We start from the raw sequence: 13,256 nt of genomic DNA, 5'->3' as shown, positions 1-13,256 counted from the left end.
ACCCAAGTTTTTGGTACAGGTTATAAAGCATCCAGAATGGCAAGTGGTGATCTCCTCTTAGAGCTCCGCAACCAGAAACAATATGAAAAGTTACCCAATCTAGTATCATTTGGGGACGCCCAAGTAACTGTAACTCCCCATTGTACTATGAATACCACCCATGGCATAGTCTCGGATGATGATCTCTTGGAGCTGACTAAAGGTGAACTCCTGGAAGGCTTCAGTGAACAGAAGGTCATCAACGTTAAACGAATGAAGATGAGGCGTGACGATAAGGAAATAAATACCAAACACCTCATCATCATCATCTTCATTTATTGGCCCTTAAAGACCCCTGGAAGGGGCATTACATAATGGGGGGGGGGGGGGGGGGGTGCGGAACATCAAACACAACAACATAGGTCACTGTCAAACATTGTCACAATCAGTGATCAGCAGGATATATACAGAAGAAAAAAAAAGTACAAAAGAAACTTTTTAAATAAGCATTAACAAGTATAAAAACAGCAACAGTAAAGTAAACAGAGGCAAACAGAAGCAAGCAAGAATTCTCCACATCATGTTTTCAAATAGGATGTCATCAACCTATATGGATCGCATTCTATTACGATATGGTCTGGTAATGAATTCCATTCTCCAATTGCAAGAGGCAGGAATGACTTGTTAAATGCATTAGAGGAGCTGTGCAGACGTAGAATGCTTATGGAGTTGAAGAGATGGCGTGATGTTCGGAGAGGTGGAAGCAGAAGAGAGTCCCGAAGTGAAGGAAAACAGAAGTATAGCGCATGAAATTATGAGAAACGGCCAATTTTACGTCTGTGTGTCAGAGGCTCGATGTCAAGTGATAATATTATATTGGTAACACTGGAGTGGGTGTCGTAGTCGGATGAAATAAATCAGGCTGCACGGTTTTGAATGGCTTCTAGGCTATTGATTAGGTAAGCCTGACGTGAATTCCAAATTGGGGAGCCAAATTCTAGTTTTGTTCAGACAAACGGTTTGTGAGCCAGACTGCGAATAGAGGGAGGGGAGAAGCTGAGGTGCTGTCTGATGAACCCAAGTGATCTCGATGCATCAGCTGCAGTCTTCGTGATGTGCGCGGACCAGGTGAGTTTGCTGGTGATGTGAATTCCAAGGTAACGCTAAGATTCAACTTGGGAAAGGGTGGTCGAGTACAACGAATATGCGTAGCTCAGGTTAGTGCGCTTGCGGGTTACCTGCATGTATTTGCACTTAGATACATTCAGCTTCATTAGCCATGTCGAACACCAGTCTTCAATTCTGTCTAAGTCGTTTTGAAGCAACAGCTGATCATTGTATGCGGTTATGTGGCGATATAAAATGCAGTCATCTGCAAAAAGACGAATGCATGATGAAATGCTGGAAGGAAGATAGTTTATGAAGATTAATAACAAAAGTGGGCTGAGCACCGAGCCCTGTGGGATACCAGAAAGAACTTCAGTTGTGGGCGAATGATCATTATCAGTAACGGTGAATTGACAACGACCGGATAGAAAACAATGAATCCATGTTAATATTAGCGGATCAAGACACTGCCATGAAAGTTTGGCTAAAAGGCGCTGATTAGGTACACTATCGAAAGCTTTCGAGAAGTCAAGATGTATGACATCCGTCTGAAATGAGAAATCTAAATTTAGGTGAAGATCGGTTGTGAAATGGAAAAGTTGGGTTTTGCATGAGTAACCGGATCTGAAACCTTGCTGGCTGGGAAAAGAGAAGCTGTTGGAATCAAGGTGAGATGCAACTTGTGAACATACTATATGCTCTAGTAGTTTGCAAGCAATGCATGTCAGTGAAATCGGTCGGTAGTGAGAAGGATCAGAACAGTTACCTGCTTTAAAACTGGTACCGCCTTGCTCAGCTTCCAGTCGTGTGGAATTGAGCTGGTAGCAATCGATTGCACAAATATTATTTGCAGAAACTGTCTTGATATGTCGTTGGTGCATTTTAGTATCTTAGATGATATATTATCCAGTCCCAGGGCGCTTGGAACTTTAAGTGTTTCAATAAGATTTATGATATGTGTAGTGATAACGGGCGGCATCTGTGAAAATGGAAACTTAGATACGGGAAGGATATCTAAGGTCGGTTCATCAGTAAAAACTGAGGACATACTTAGGACAAACTGAGGACAAACATACTTTTGGAACAAGTGTTCTGCCCGAGTCCATGGAGGCCAGGTATATCGAGCTTCGTATTCGGCCATACGTTCCTAATCCCCTGCGATGTTTCAAATGCCAGCGTTTCAGTCACAGTTCACAGAGCTGCCGAGGCCGCCAAACCTGTGTGAAATGCAGTGCTCATGAGCACACCTCTGAATCTTGTGAAAACTCTCTCCACTGTGTAAACTGTAATGGGGAGCACGCCGCATATTCGCGGTTGTGCCCTTCCTAGAAGAAAGAAAAGGAAATGGTTACAATCAAAGTCAAAGGAAACATAAGTTTCAAGCAGGCACGCAGGCGGGTTTCATACCTGCCCAAGAACACCTTTGCCGATGTGACGCGTCAGGGGGCAGCGACACAACGGCTTCCGGCGGCTGACTGATCCACAAGCAGTGAGTCGGCAGTTAAGCCATCTGCCCCCGCGGCGGTTGGAGCCAGCGCTGCTCCGCCACCCCAGCAGAAGGGGCCATCCACCTCCGGGCAGGTGGCCTCAAAGGCCTCGTCCAATGTGCCGAGGCCTTCACATCAAACAAAGCGCTCGGAAGAGCGCCTGTCCAGCGCCTCGCAAAAGGCGATGGACACAACCACCAGCAAGACGGCGCCACCAGTGCCTAAGGAGCGACGCGGCTCTCTCGATTGCTTCAGAAAAGACAAAACTCGCGTCACGGTGCCACCAAAGGCCCATGAACTAATCTTAATCTCTTAAACACACAGCACCCAACACATTTATCATAATGGAAGCACAAATACTACAGTGGGATGTACGAGGACTTCTACATAACCTCGACGACATTAGAGAACTATCACACAAACATATTCCAAGGTTGCTGTGTGTTCAAGAGACACATCTGAAACCCATACAAACTTTCTACATCAGTACATAATCTATCGTAAAGACTGCAACGAGGCTAAAACCTCTGGTGGTGTTGCAGTAGTTGAGGACAAATCTGTAGCTTGTCAACAGATCACCCTCCAGACGCCCCTTGAGGCAGTGTCAGTTCGGGTCCTGCAGCAAGGCACGCTTCATTTTACTGGCGGGCGTGAATTCGTGGCAGCCACTGACAACCCATTCGGCGTAGAGTGCCCGAGTCCTATCTTTCACTGGCTTATTCAAATAAACATTGAGCGGCTGGAGCTGCAATGTCATGCCGCCGGGTATCATGACAAGGTCGATGTTGCATGCAGCCAGCTTGTCCTTGATGCGCTGGTCAAGGTGGCACCTGAATGCGTCGAGCACAAGCTTTAGACCCAAACTGCAGTTTGGGTCTGCCAAACGCAAACCCAAACTGCTACCGGGTCTCTTCCGCCAAACGTTATCAATTCAGTCAGCGACGAAGTCCGTGGTCATCCAACCTTTTTCGTTTGTGCGCACAATCACGCCACTTGAAAACACTATTCCTTTCGGGAATGTCTTTTGTCTGAAGATAAGATACGAGGGTAGCTTGTGCCCATCTGCAGTGCAACAAAGCATTGTGGTGACTAGTTCTTTCGTTGCCGGAAGACAAAACGCTACTTGCTTTGCCCTCTTCTTTTCAACGGTTGTGGTGGCAGGCTTGTCGAAGTACAGAGGCGTCTGATTGGCATTTCCAATCTGTCCGAAGTGGTAGCCGTTTCAATGGCGCAACTTCAACACGTACCGCTGAAGACTGTGTAATTTCTCTTCATATTCTTCGGGAAATTTTTGGCATATCCCTGTCCACCTCCGAAGAGAAAAGCCCTTTTTTTTTTTCATAAGATTTGATAGCCAGCACTTGCTCGCTTTGAAGTCACTCCACATTAGCCCTTTCTGTAGGACTAACTGCATTGCCCGTACTTTGAGCAGATCAGTCCTCAAAGGCCGCTGTGCCGCTCGCTGCTCCATGCACGTATTCCGCGAGCAGCTCTTCTATTTTGGCAAAGCAGCTCTGCTTCGGTCCACTGAAACCCTTCCTTGTTGCTTTGCTGGTGAAAATATCCTCCTCCTGTTTGCGTCAGTCCTGCGTGCAAGTTTCGGGAACTCCGAAAGCCTGTGATGCGGCTCGATTTCCATCCGTCTCTGCGCATGTGATAACTATCCTTTTAGATGCGTCATCATGGTGGACTCGGCACGTCTTCACAGTCGGCGCTTCCATGCTGATTGAATAAATGCAGAAAACGGGAAGACAGGCGGTAGTCTAGGTTACACCAGCGCCTGGTTACACGTACAACATTGAAATATACACATGGAGGAAGCTACAGCAGCGAGGCTAGAAGCGCGTACGAGGAGGCCATTTTTCTAGTGCCGATGGTGATATGGTAACGCGGATTTAGGGTCATACTCTATTCTAATGCTCATGCAATGTTTGGACCCATTTTATCGGGAAAAAGCTGCATGTCAGATTCAAGTAAATACGGTATCTATATTTTTAATCACTGGAACATCTGTTGAATAGAAGGAATAGAATAGATTGCCCTATGAAGCTGAAGTAGTGAAGTTATGTTGTACTGAATGTCCTATGAAATTTTTAGTTTCATAGTAGACCTCTGTGGTATGCCAATCCTTTATTGCATAACAAATTTTCCTTTTCAGTTGTCCTCCAAAATATTGAAGGATTCTCCTAGTTTTATGGGGACATGGGTTTTGCAGATTAATCTGTGTGACAGACGAAAGCACAAACCATGCATCATATGGCTCAATTGTCGCTTAGCGTGTAGCCATCGTTGGTGCTGTACGATTTGACCGTGGTCATGCAGACAGCAACTAGCAGGGACCTTTTCATTGCCTTGGTCAGCGTCATTTGCCTCCTGTCGAAGGGCCTCAAAATCAAGAGGGCCTTGGCAAATTCTGCAAGGCAACCCCTCCCCCCACAGCATTCCCTCAGTGTGCATCCATGCAGATGTCTGAAGCTAGGTGGTTGGTGCACACTTTTGCGAACACTGTATAAACCCAAAGCTAAACTTGTGAGGGTTTGTTGAAAGCTACAAAAAAAAGACTGAGATCGACGTTCGTCTACAAACGGTGTCGGGAACGAGAGGCCTTTGTGCGGTGTGTCGCAAAGATGGAGGCCGTGAACAACCTTGGTGCCATCCTGTATAGTCGCTTTTGTTGGCGAGGCGGTTTGTTGCCTTTTCAAATACTGTGTGGATGTTGTGAATAGATATGAGTTGATTTGACATCAAGCTGTAACTTTAGTCACCTACGCCAAACGAAGCAACACCGATTAGGCCTAATGGCCTGACTGACTGCTGTTAAAACTGTGTTTGGGACCGCGGTCATGCGTATTAAGTTCATCTAAACGTTTAAACTAAATGTGTGTGGACAGAAGGCTCGGAACTGCAGGAATATATGTGTGTGAACATGCATATCTGACAGGATTTGCGTGCCTTCTGGCGGCTAATTGGCTGAATGTTCGCAGATGCTTTTGCACTTTCTGAAATGAGCACTGCTTATGTCACTGTTCCCTTTGTTAGCATTGCGTTATCAGTTTGATCGGTCCTGCTGACCAGTCAACCTTGTACCATCTGAGACCGTGCACCGTGGAAAGGCAGCGCACATTAAGCCACTGACTACTCTGGGTGTTTCTCTGAATAGTCCTAATATTTGAAAAATCAAGTAGTAAATATTCAATTCGCAAATCATATTGTTCAAACATTCACTATTTGATTTGATTTGGTAATATTCAATTATTTGCACACCTCTAGTTTTCAGAAATGCGCAGAACTACCTCCTAAAGCACATGTGCAGTACAGAGTCGCAAACGTTGGGTTGATTACAATTACCATTGCATGATGTTAGTGTTGTGCTACTTTTCTTAACCAATCCAGCAACGTTCTCTTATAGGGAAATCATTCGAAGGCAAAGCGGCTCGTCTACTTGCATCACTTGAACCTGTAGTGCAGCCATCACAAGAGGAACTTCAGGAAGAGTGGTCTGGAGCTGAGCAATCACTTTTCCGTGTTCTTTGGCGAGTTTTTTATGGCAACTACTGTGCACTTGCTACACTCATCCTTACCAAGACCTGTGCACAAGTGAGCCATAATTAGTTAATATCTAATGCGTTTGTAGTAGTGCCAAAACTAAAAATCTTTGTTAACGATGGGGATAGCAATCAAGTCTAAAAACTGTGAAAAGTTATTTTGGATAGTGCTTTAAATTATTTTGAGCCTATTGGTATGGGTTTGTTCGGGGAAAACAGCACGAAAAAAATTACAAGAAATTAAGACTGGACTGGAAGCACCTGTCGAGTCTTTCTTTGATCTTTATATTTTTTCACACTGTTTACCCGTAATGTATAGTGCTTGTTCTTGCATGTGTAATACTGTAGTTATTTTAATCTAAGCCGGTAGTTCTTTAAAAAAACCTAAGTTACAAAGCTCCAGGGTCGGCTTAGACTAGAGGACTTTGTTAAGAGCCATTAAAATGAAAAAATGCCACTCCTCTCAGGCCACCATGAAAAGACATTGTAGCTATCGCAATCTGCTGGGCAGCGGATCAAGGCACCGTAGAAAGGATGCCATTTTGACCGCTTTGAGTCCGTGGTGTGCGGGCGTGCAGGCTTGTGAATTTTTTTTTTTTTCTGTTTTTCTTTGACATTCACTTATAGCCAGACATTGGTGAAATGGCACTGAGCAAGCAGTGCCATTATTGTATTGCATTCAACTGAAAAGTTGTGCTGACGGCTGCGCAGTCATCTAACCTCTAAGCCAGTAGAAACCAGCGTGGACAAGGCAAGTGTGCATCGTTGGATAAAACGAAAAATTGACGCAGTCTGGGATGACATCGTAAAAGGCCTAATTAGGCGTGCATTTTGAGTGCACTTGATGGCACTGAAGGTTGTGCATTGTATGAAAAAGACAGCAACGACAATGAAAACAATGAGCCCAGCGAAGTCGACGGCGAGTCAGCCGGGACAATTCCATGGCTGGCATTGGATACTGTTTATAAAGCTATTTTCCTTAAGCTGCTGTTTAAAGATCTCAGTCGGCTTGCATATGAGGAAAATTTTTATTTTCTGCCCTTCTGAATTTCGGAGTTCGGCTTAGAATCGAGACCAGGTTAGATACGAATAAATACGGTACTTCTCCACTATATCAAAATAGATTTATATTAGCTGAAATTCACATTATTGTCACTGGAAAAAAGAAGTTCTTGGTGTGGACTGAAGGATGTGTGAAAAGCATGAGAAAATGACAAGTCTGTGGGTATATCTTGTGTGTATCTTGCCATCACAACAGAGGCTATTTGCAATGGATACTGATGCGAATGTTAGTTTGTAGAACTTTTTGTTTCCTGAATATTTCCTGAGGTATTCTGTGACGATTCACTTCGGTGATACTATCGCCGAGGCGAAACTGTCGCCGAAAGCGATCGTCGCAGGATACGTCCTCAGGAGAGGAGTAGTCACAGAAAAAATTCAAGGTAATTGGCGCCATGATGGCTCTCATCAGCCATATTATCCTTAAAGGGACCCTGAAACGATTTTCTACAAACGTGCGGAGTCGTTAGAGTAGGTCCTTCTGATCATTAATTGACACATCTAAGCGCTCCGTGTAAAGCGTGTAATTTATTATAAGGTTTTAAAAATGCACATCGCTGCCGATCGCTGCACGCTGCTCGGCGGAATTTTAAGCCGCCCCTACCCATATGACGGCAATCACCCATATGACGTCAGTGGGGCGAGCTATCCGATTGGCTGACCAGGGCGCGTGATCGATAATTTTTCCAGCTTTATGGTAAACAAATGATCTTTGTAATAGTTGGAATGTTAGTTCATTTGTTTTTATAAAAAGAAAGTAACATAAAGAGAATGCACAAGAACAATTTTTCAGTACACTTAAGTACTTCCGGCGCACAGCAAGTGTCGTCTGCTTGTGTTGCACGTACTCCATTTTGACGAGAGCTCCGCGGTCAGAGTCGGTCTTAGTCTTTTCGTGAGCACTATGATTCAACTTTGTTGCCTTGTGGACTGCGAACCTAGCAACTGGCAATATGTCAAGCTGCGACATCGTGTCTCTCTGCAAGGCAGCATACGAGCGAACTGGCTGCTGCGCATCGGACTGCCGCTATCCGATCAGCGCCAGGATTTGCGCGTTTGTGGCCGTCACTTTACAGCGGAAGATTACTAACGCAATTGCGTTTCGCGAGTCCGGTATTAGGGCAAACACAAGCGCAAGGGGACAGGGTCTGGTCGCTTGGCTGTGCGGGATGAGCCATGAGATGAGCAGAAAGGCAAATGTGAATGGTCTGCACGGTGCAGCCACCTGGTGGCACAGAGCTCAACCATACACAGTAGCAGCAACGAAGTGCATTCTTCTTTGCTGCTGGTTTGTATTTTTCGCAGGAGTGTAATCATCAACACGTTGTTCTTATAAATGTTTAAAATGTTTTGCACTTGGTTAGAGCAATATTAGCGCTTTGTTTGACTGGTTAAGCGCTGCGCCAACAAGTGTCTGGACCGTGCAGACCGATCAGGCTGCTCACGTACGTCTACGCTGAAGTTCCTTCATCAGCTTGAGTTTATGCCACCAGTCATTTGCCGAAATGACCAGCTTGCCTGTGGTTACCGGAATACCGGACACCTTCGGCACTACGACAGAATGCTCGCAACGCACGCTGCTTCGATAGCTCTCGGTCGACGGCCAAGCGGCTAGCGGAGAGGTCTCGCGCGGGAGGAGGCGTGCTCCAAAACAGCCGGAAGTGGATGATGTGACGTCGCATCATGACGCAGGACCAGTGAAGGAGGAGCTTAGCGCCGCTCGCTCGGCGAGCGAGTTGAGGAGGAAAGGCATGGCTAGGGAGGAGGGTAACTTCTAATCGCTTGTAACTCCATTAATACGTAACGCTTCACTTAAATTGTGGTGCGAATGTTCTACTTAAGCTGTACCCTATGCGCCTACAAAATTTGTCCGAACCGTTTCAGGGGCCCTTTAAAACACCAGTTCTCAACAGATCATTGAAGCTAAGCAGTATTGTGCTCGTTCAATACTAAGGAAGCGACCAGCTGGGAATACTGAGTAATTATGGCTCCTCCACTGCCATGGAATAGTCCAGGCATGTGCAGAGGGAACTCACCCCCCCCCCCCCCGCCCCCTCTTTGAACCTCAATGAGCACTTTTTTTCCTGCACAGCTGTTGCGCTTGTTACTTGATAGGCATCCAGTATGTCACATGTTAGGACTATTCAGGATGAGGTGGTCTTGTCTGATCACATTAGGTGCCATGTCTATGCCTAAAGAGTATCATAGTGGTCCAAGTCATCAGCTGCCACCCAAGTGGCTGTAATTCATCAAAAGAGAGAGAGAGAGAGATGACCAATGTTAAGTGTAAAAGCAGGAAAATTCATAAGTTGAGTGTGAAGCATAGTCTAACCTACTTATGATCATCCTACACATAAGAATTGATACGCTGTAACAACCAGGCTATACGGTTTCTTAGAACCACAATTACATATGAATAAGTCGGAAAATAATATTGCTGGCCCTGTTTATGGTAAGGATAGTGTGGGGCTGCCATTTCCAAGAGCTAATAACTGCAGCAAGAACTCGCTCTTGAAGGAAGACAAAAAAAAAAAAAATTTATGCTTGTGTGAACCCTTTAATGATATATAGATAGATACCCAAAAGCAACGTTTATTTTCTATGTAGATGTACAAAATGCATTGAGAATAAGTATAATTAATGAAAGAAAAAAATTAATTTTGTGTAAACTTTTTTAGCAATAGGGTGGAAACACATGGCAAAAAACAAAATGGGCTTCACTCCAAACCACCTATGGCTTTGTTTGGAACTTGTACAGACAGCTCTCGTCATATGTGAACCATAGGTTTACATTTCGTTTATGTGTGTGGCGTCATTACAGCCGGAGGTCTTGCCTCTGTCATTTCTAAAGGCTTAAGGTATGAAGCATGTACCTGTCAGTAGTTGAAGCTACAGTAACATTTTTTCAGGTATATGCCTTTGCACAGCGAGAACTTGCAGACCTTCCACCTGAAGAGCATGTACATGACAGCACGCCACCTCGTAAGAAGAAGAAAAAACATCGGCTGTGGTCCATGCACTGTCGCAAGATCCAACTGAAAAAGGACAGTTCCTCTAATCACGTGTACAACTATACTCCGTGCAACCACCCAGGCCAAGCTTGTGACCAGAACTGTCCCTGTGTCATGGCGCAGAACTTTTGTGAAAAATTCTGCCACTGCAACTCGGACTGTACGTATTCACCTCATACCTTCTCCTATATTAAACGGCTGGTTTATGTAAGTGCAGGGATGTACAGCATGGAAGTGTCTGAATATGCAAATATGAAAATAGGCCCGATGTGCATACATCATGTAGCCAATGCAGTAATTATGAATGGTGCATGTACATTTACTTAAAAAATACTGTTAGCATCTCAAACTCATTGTTTAAAGCTTTAACAGTCTGCGTGACTACCTAAAGCATGATAGCATCAATGTGTCAAACCGAAAACTGTACCTGAACCCAAACTGATATTTTTATAACACGCCTGAACCTGAACTAAATTTAAACCAAAAGGAATAAAGGTTACCGGTTCAGCATGGAATGGCTCAAATTATGGTACCAAATGAGTTATCAATAAATAAATGGTTCATTGCTACTCCCGAGTTGCGTTATGTGCAAGTATGGGAATAAACATAGGTTTGTGCTGGTGACTAGGTATGGCCACCTTGGCAGAGACGCTTGCACTTCTGAACTCAGCCGTGCCAATTGTATGTTGCTGCCGAAACATTGTTTCATAGACACTGCAGTATCACCTTTTGCTGCTGAAGCCCCCACTTCCGCCGTTAGGGCAGCTCGCTACTGGTAGTACGAAATAAAATGTGAAATGCACATGGCAGCAGTACACATGGGGAGCAAAAAGTCTGTCAATGACATTGAAAAATATAAAAACCCGAGTTCATCAGCACAGCTTCCTGTAATAATGACACTGTGGTCGCTAATGGACACCGTCACCTTCTCAGTGCCCAGTAACAATGGTTGTGAATGGTACGGGAAATGTGCTTTCATTGCGTGCCATGGTTAAATTCACATTTGGCACCTCCAAGCAAAGTACAACCTCCTTCGGTTTCTGCAAATCATCCCCGGGGCACAATATGTGTGATTTTAACATATCTGACCACGTTTAGTGAGTGCAAGGCTCTGCCCCAAGTGCAGTTTCGTAAAAAAAAGTTTTCGCAGTGTTTAGTGAAAACTGTTCTTGTTCGTGGTTCAGAAGAATCACTGTCCTGACCTGCTTTTATATAAAAAAAGAACGCAGTAAAAATGTCTCTGTCTGGCTTCTTTCTTTGCTACAGACTACGAGTTTAGAGTTGTAACTTGTGTAATACAAGGTTAATCTGTGCTATGTCATATGACACAGTTTGCTCACCACCAGTCCAGTAGTTACTCTCACTAGTTATTAGCGCGAAGGGACATAGACAAAGACTAGAAACAGGCAGGATGAGCTCTAACTTTCAACTGAATCTTTATTGAAACAATAAAAACATATAATTGATTGCAAAAACCCAAGCAAAGAAACATCACATGTTCTAAAGAATGTCAGTAAACAAATAAACTTATCAGAAATTAGGGAACAAGATATTCAACTTCACTGTCTAACAGTGCTATTAATCATGATTGTATTGCGCCACCAACTAGCCCCGTTCATTGCTTTACAAAGTGATATTGATGCCTGGCTAATGCAAGTCTCCTAATCTTTTAATGTGAAAGGTCTCAATTATTTCACATGTAGTATGGCATTTGTGTCTTGAAAGGATGTTTGTGTCCACAAACAAAGGTGTACTACCACAATTAAAATAATGCGCCGCTAGATGTGATGTGATTTCTGATGAGGATGCAGCTTCTGGCATCAACTAGTGAGATTTAGTAGCTGAGCTTGTGTTAAATAAAGGTATTTCATGTTACAAGTTACTTGTTCTTCTAAAACTGTATGGGTCAACCAATATTCGAATTATGTTTTACTTCTAGGCAAGTTCAATATATAGAGGTCAGCCTATATTCGTGTTCAACCTATATCAATGTAAATACAGTAACTGTCTTTTTATTGACATGAAAATTTCTTCGTGTCTGCACAATTTATTTTTAAAAATGTGTGTTGTAGAGAAAAAGTTTTTATTCATCCTTATCAAGGTGCCTCAGCTGGTTTTCAGCAGCTCATTTTCAAAAAAGCCATAGCTAAAATTGTGGCAATTGCATCAACGCGAGAAGCTTATCCAAGCGCGGCACATTGTGCTTCGAGCAGGTGTAAAAAAAAAATGCTGTAGAAAGTGTACAAAGAAAAAAGTCTACAAAAAAAAAACAGCAATTTCTGTTAATAAGTCTTATACATCACATGCTTACACATCTTGGAAGAATATTTTATTCTAGGGTTGTGCGAATATTCGAAATTTTGAATACAAATCAAATAGTCTTGGCTGTTCTATTCGGCAGAAAAACTGAAAGCTGAGTGAGTTGGTTCCTACTGTGAGCGCAATATTTGCACCATCTTTATCTCTACGCATCATCGTCATGAGCCGTCCCGGCTCATAGTCGTCATGGCTCGGAATCTTCTATAATAAAGTAGTTCCTTAGAAATGGTAGAGGTGCTGCGTTAAATTTTTGGTTGCACACAAAACACACGGATAAAGGAAGGACTTGGCAACACTAGCACAACGTGTCGTCTAGTCCTCCCATTGTCAGTGTGTTTCGTGCACACCCTGAAGTATGGATGTGTATTCTATTCATGCCCGATTCGAGAATTCACTATTCAGAGTTGTTGAATATCCATTTTGTTCTAATACTGCAAGGGAAAAACAACAGTTCTTGCAGTCTACAGGGAAAAAGACTGACGCAAATAGAGACTTCTTCAAATGATTCTGGCTTAGCAGGACCGCTGTTGTTGCACAGATGATTGAGTTCCTGAACTAACACATGGAGGAGGTCACTTATGCACAATATTTACTAGCCATTGAGCTGTCTAGTCTTAAGCAGCTACTTCGATTTAGACAAATCAATTTATTAACTGACCAATTGCACCATGTTTGGATTCCTTCAAAACGATGCACAGTGCTGTAATTTGCTCTTTCAACAACCACTACCCTCTACTAGCTGCATTTGG

The 13,256-nt window shown here is 43.8% G+C and overlaps 1 protein-coding gene across 3 annotated transcripts in view; it reads left to right on the top strand.

Annotated features, from left to right (window-relative positions):
- The window catches only part of E(z) (histone-lysine N-methyltransferase E(z)), a 57,919-nt gene that overhangs the window by 36,847 nt on the left and 7,816 nt on the right, over positions 1 to 13,256 (top strand). For all 3 annotated transcript variants that reach the window (XM_065425881.2, XM_065425880.1, XM_065425879.1), the window contains exons 10-11: positions 5,983 to 6,170; positions 10,087 to 10,348. In XM_065425881.2, coding sequence (XP_065281953.1) covers positions 5,983 to 6,170; positions 10,087 to 10,348 — 450 coding nt within the window. The remainder of the gene's footprint in view (positions 1 to 5,982; positions 6,171 to 10,086; positions 10,349 to 13,256) is intronic.

The sequence above is a fragment of the Dermacentor albipictus genome, chromosome 1 (genome assembly GCF_038994185.2).
Source record: "Dermacentor albipictus isolate Rhodes 1998 colony chromosome 1, USDA_Dalb.pri_finalv2, whole genome shotgun sequence".
Taxonomy (NCBI): domain Eukaryota; kingdom Metazoa; phylum Arthropoda; class Arachnida; order Ixodida; family Ixodidae; genus Dermacentor; species Dermacentor albipictus.
This window is presented reverse-complemented; position numbering and strand designations above follow the sequence as displayed.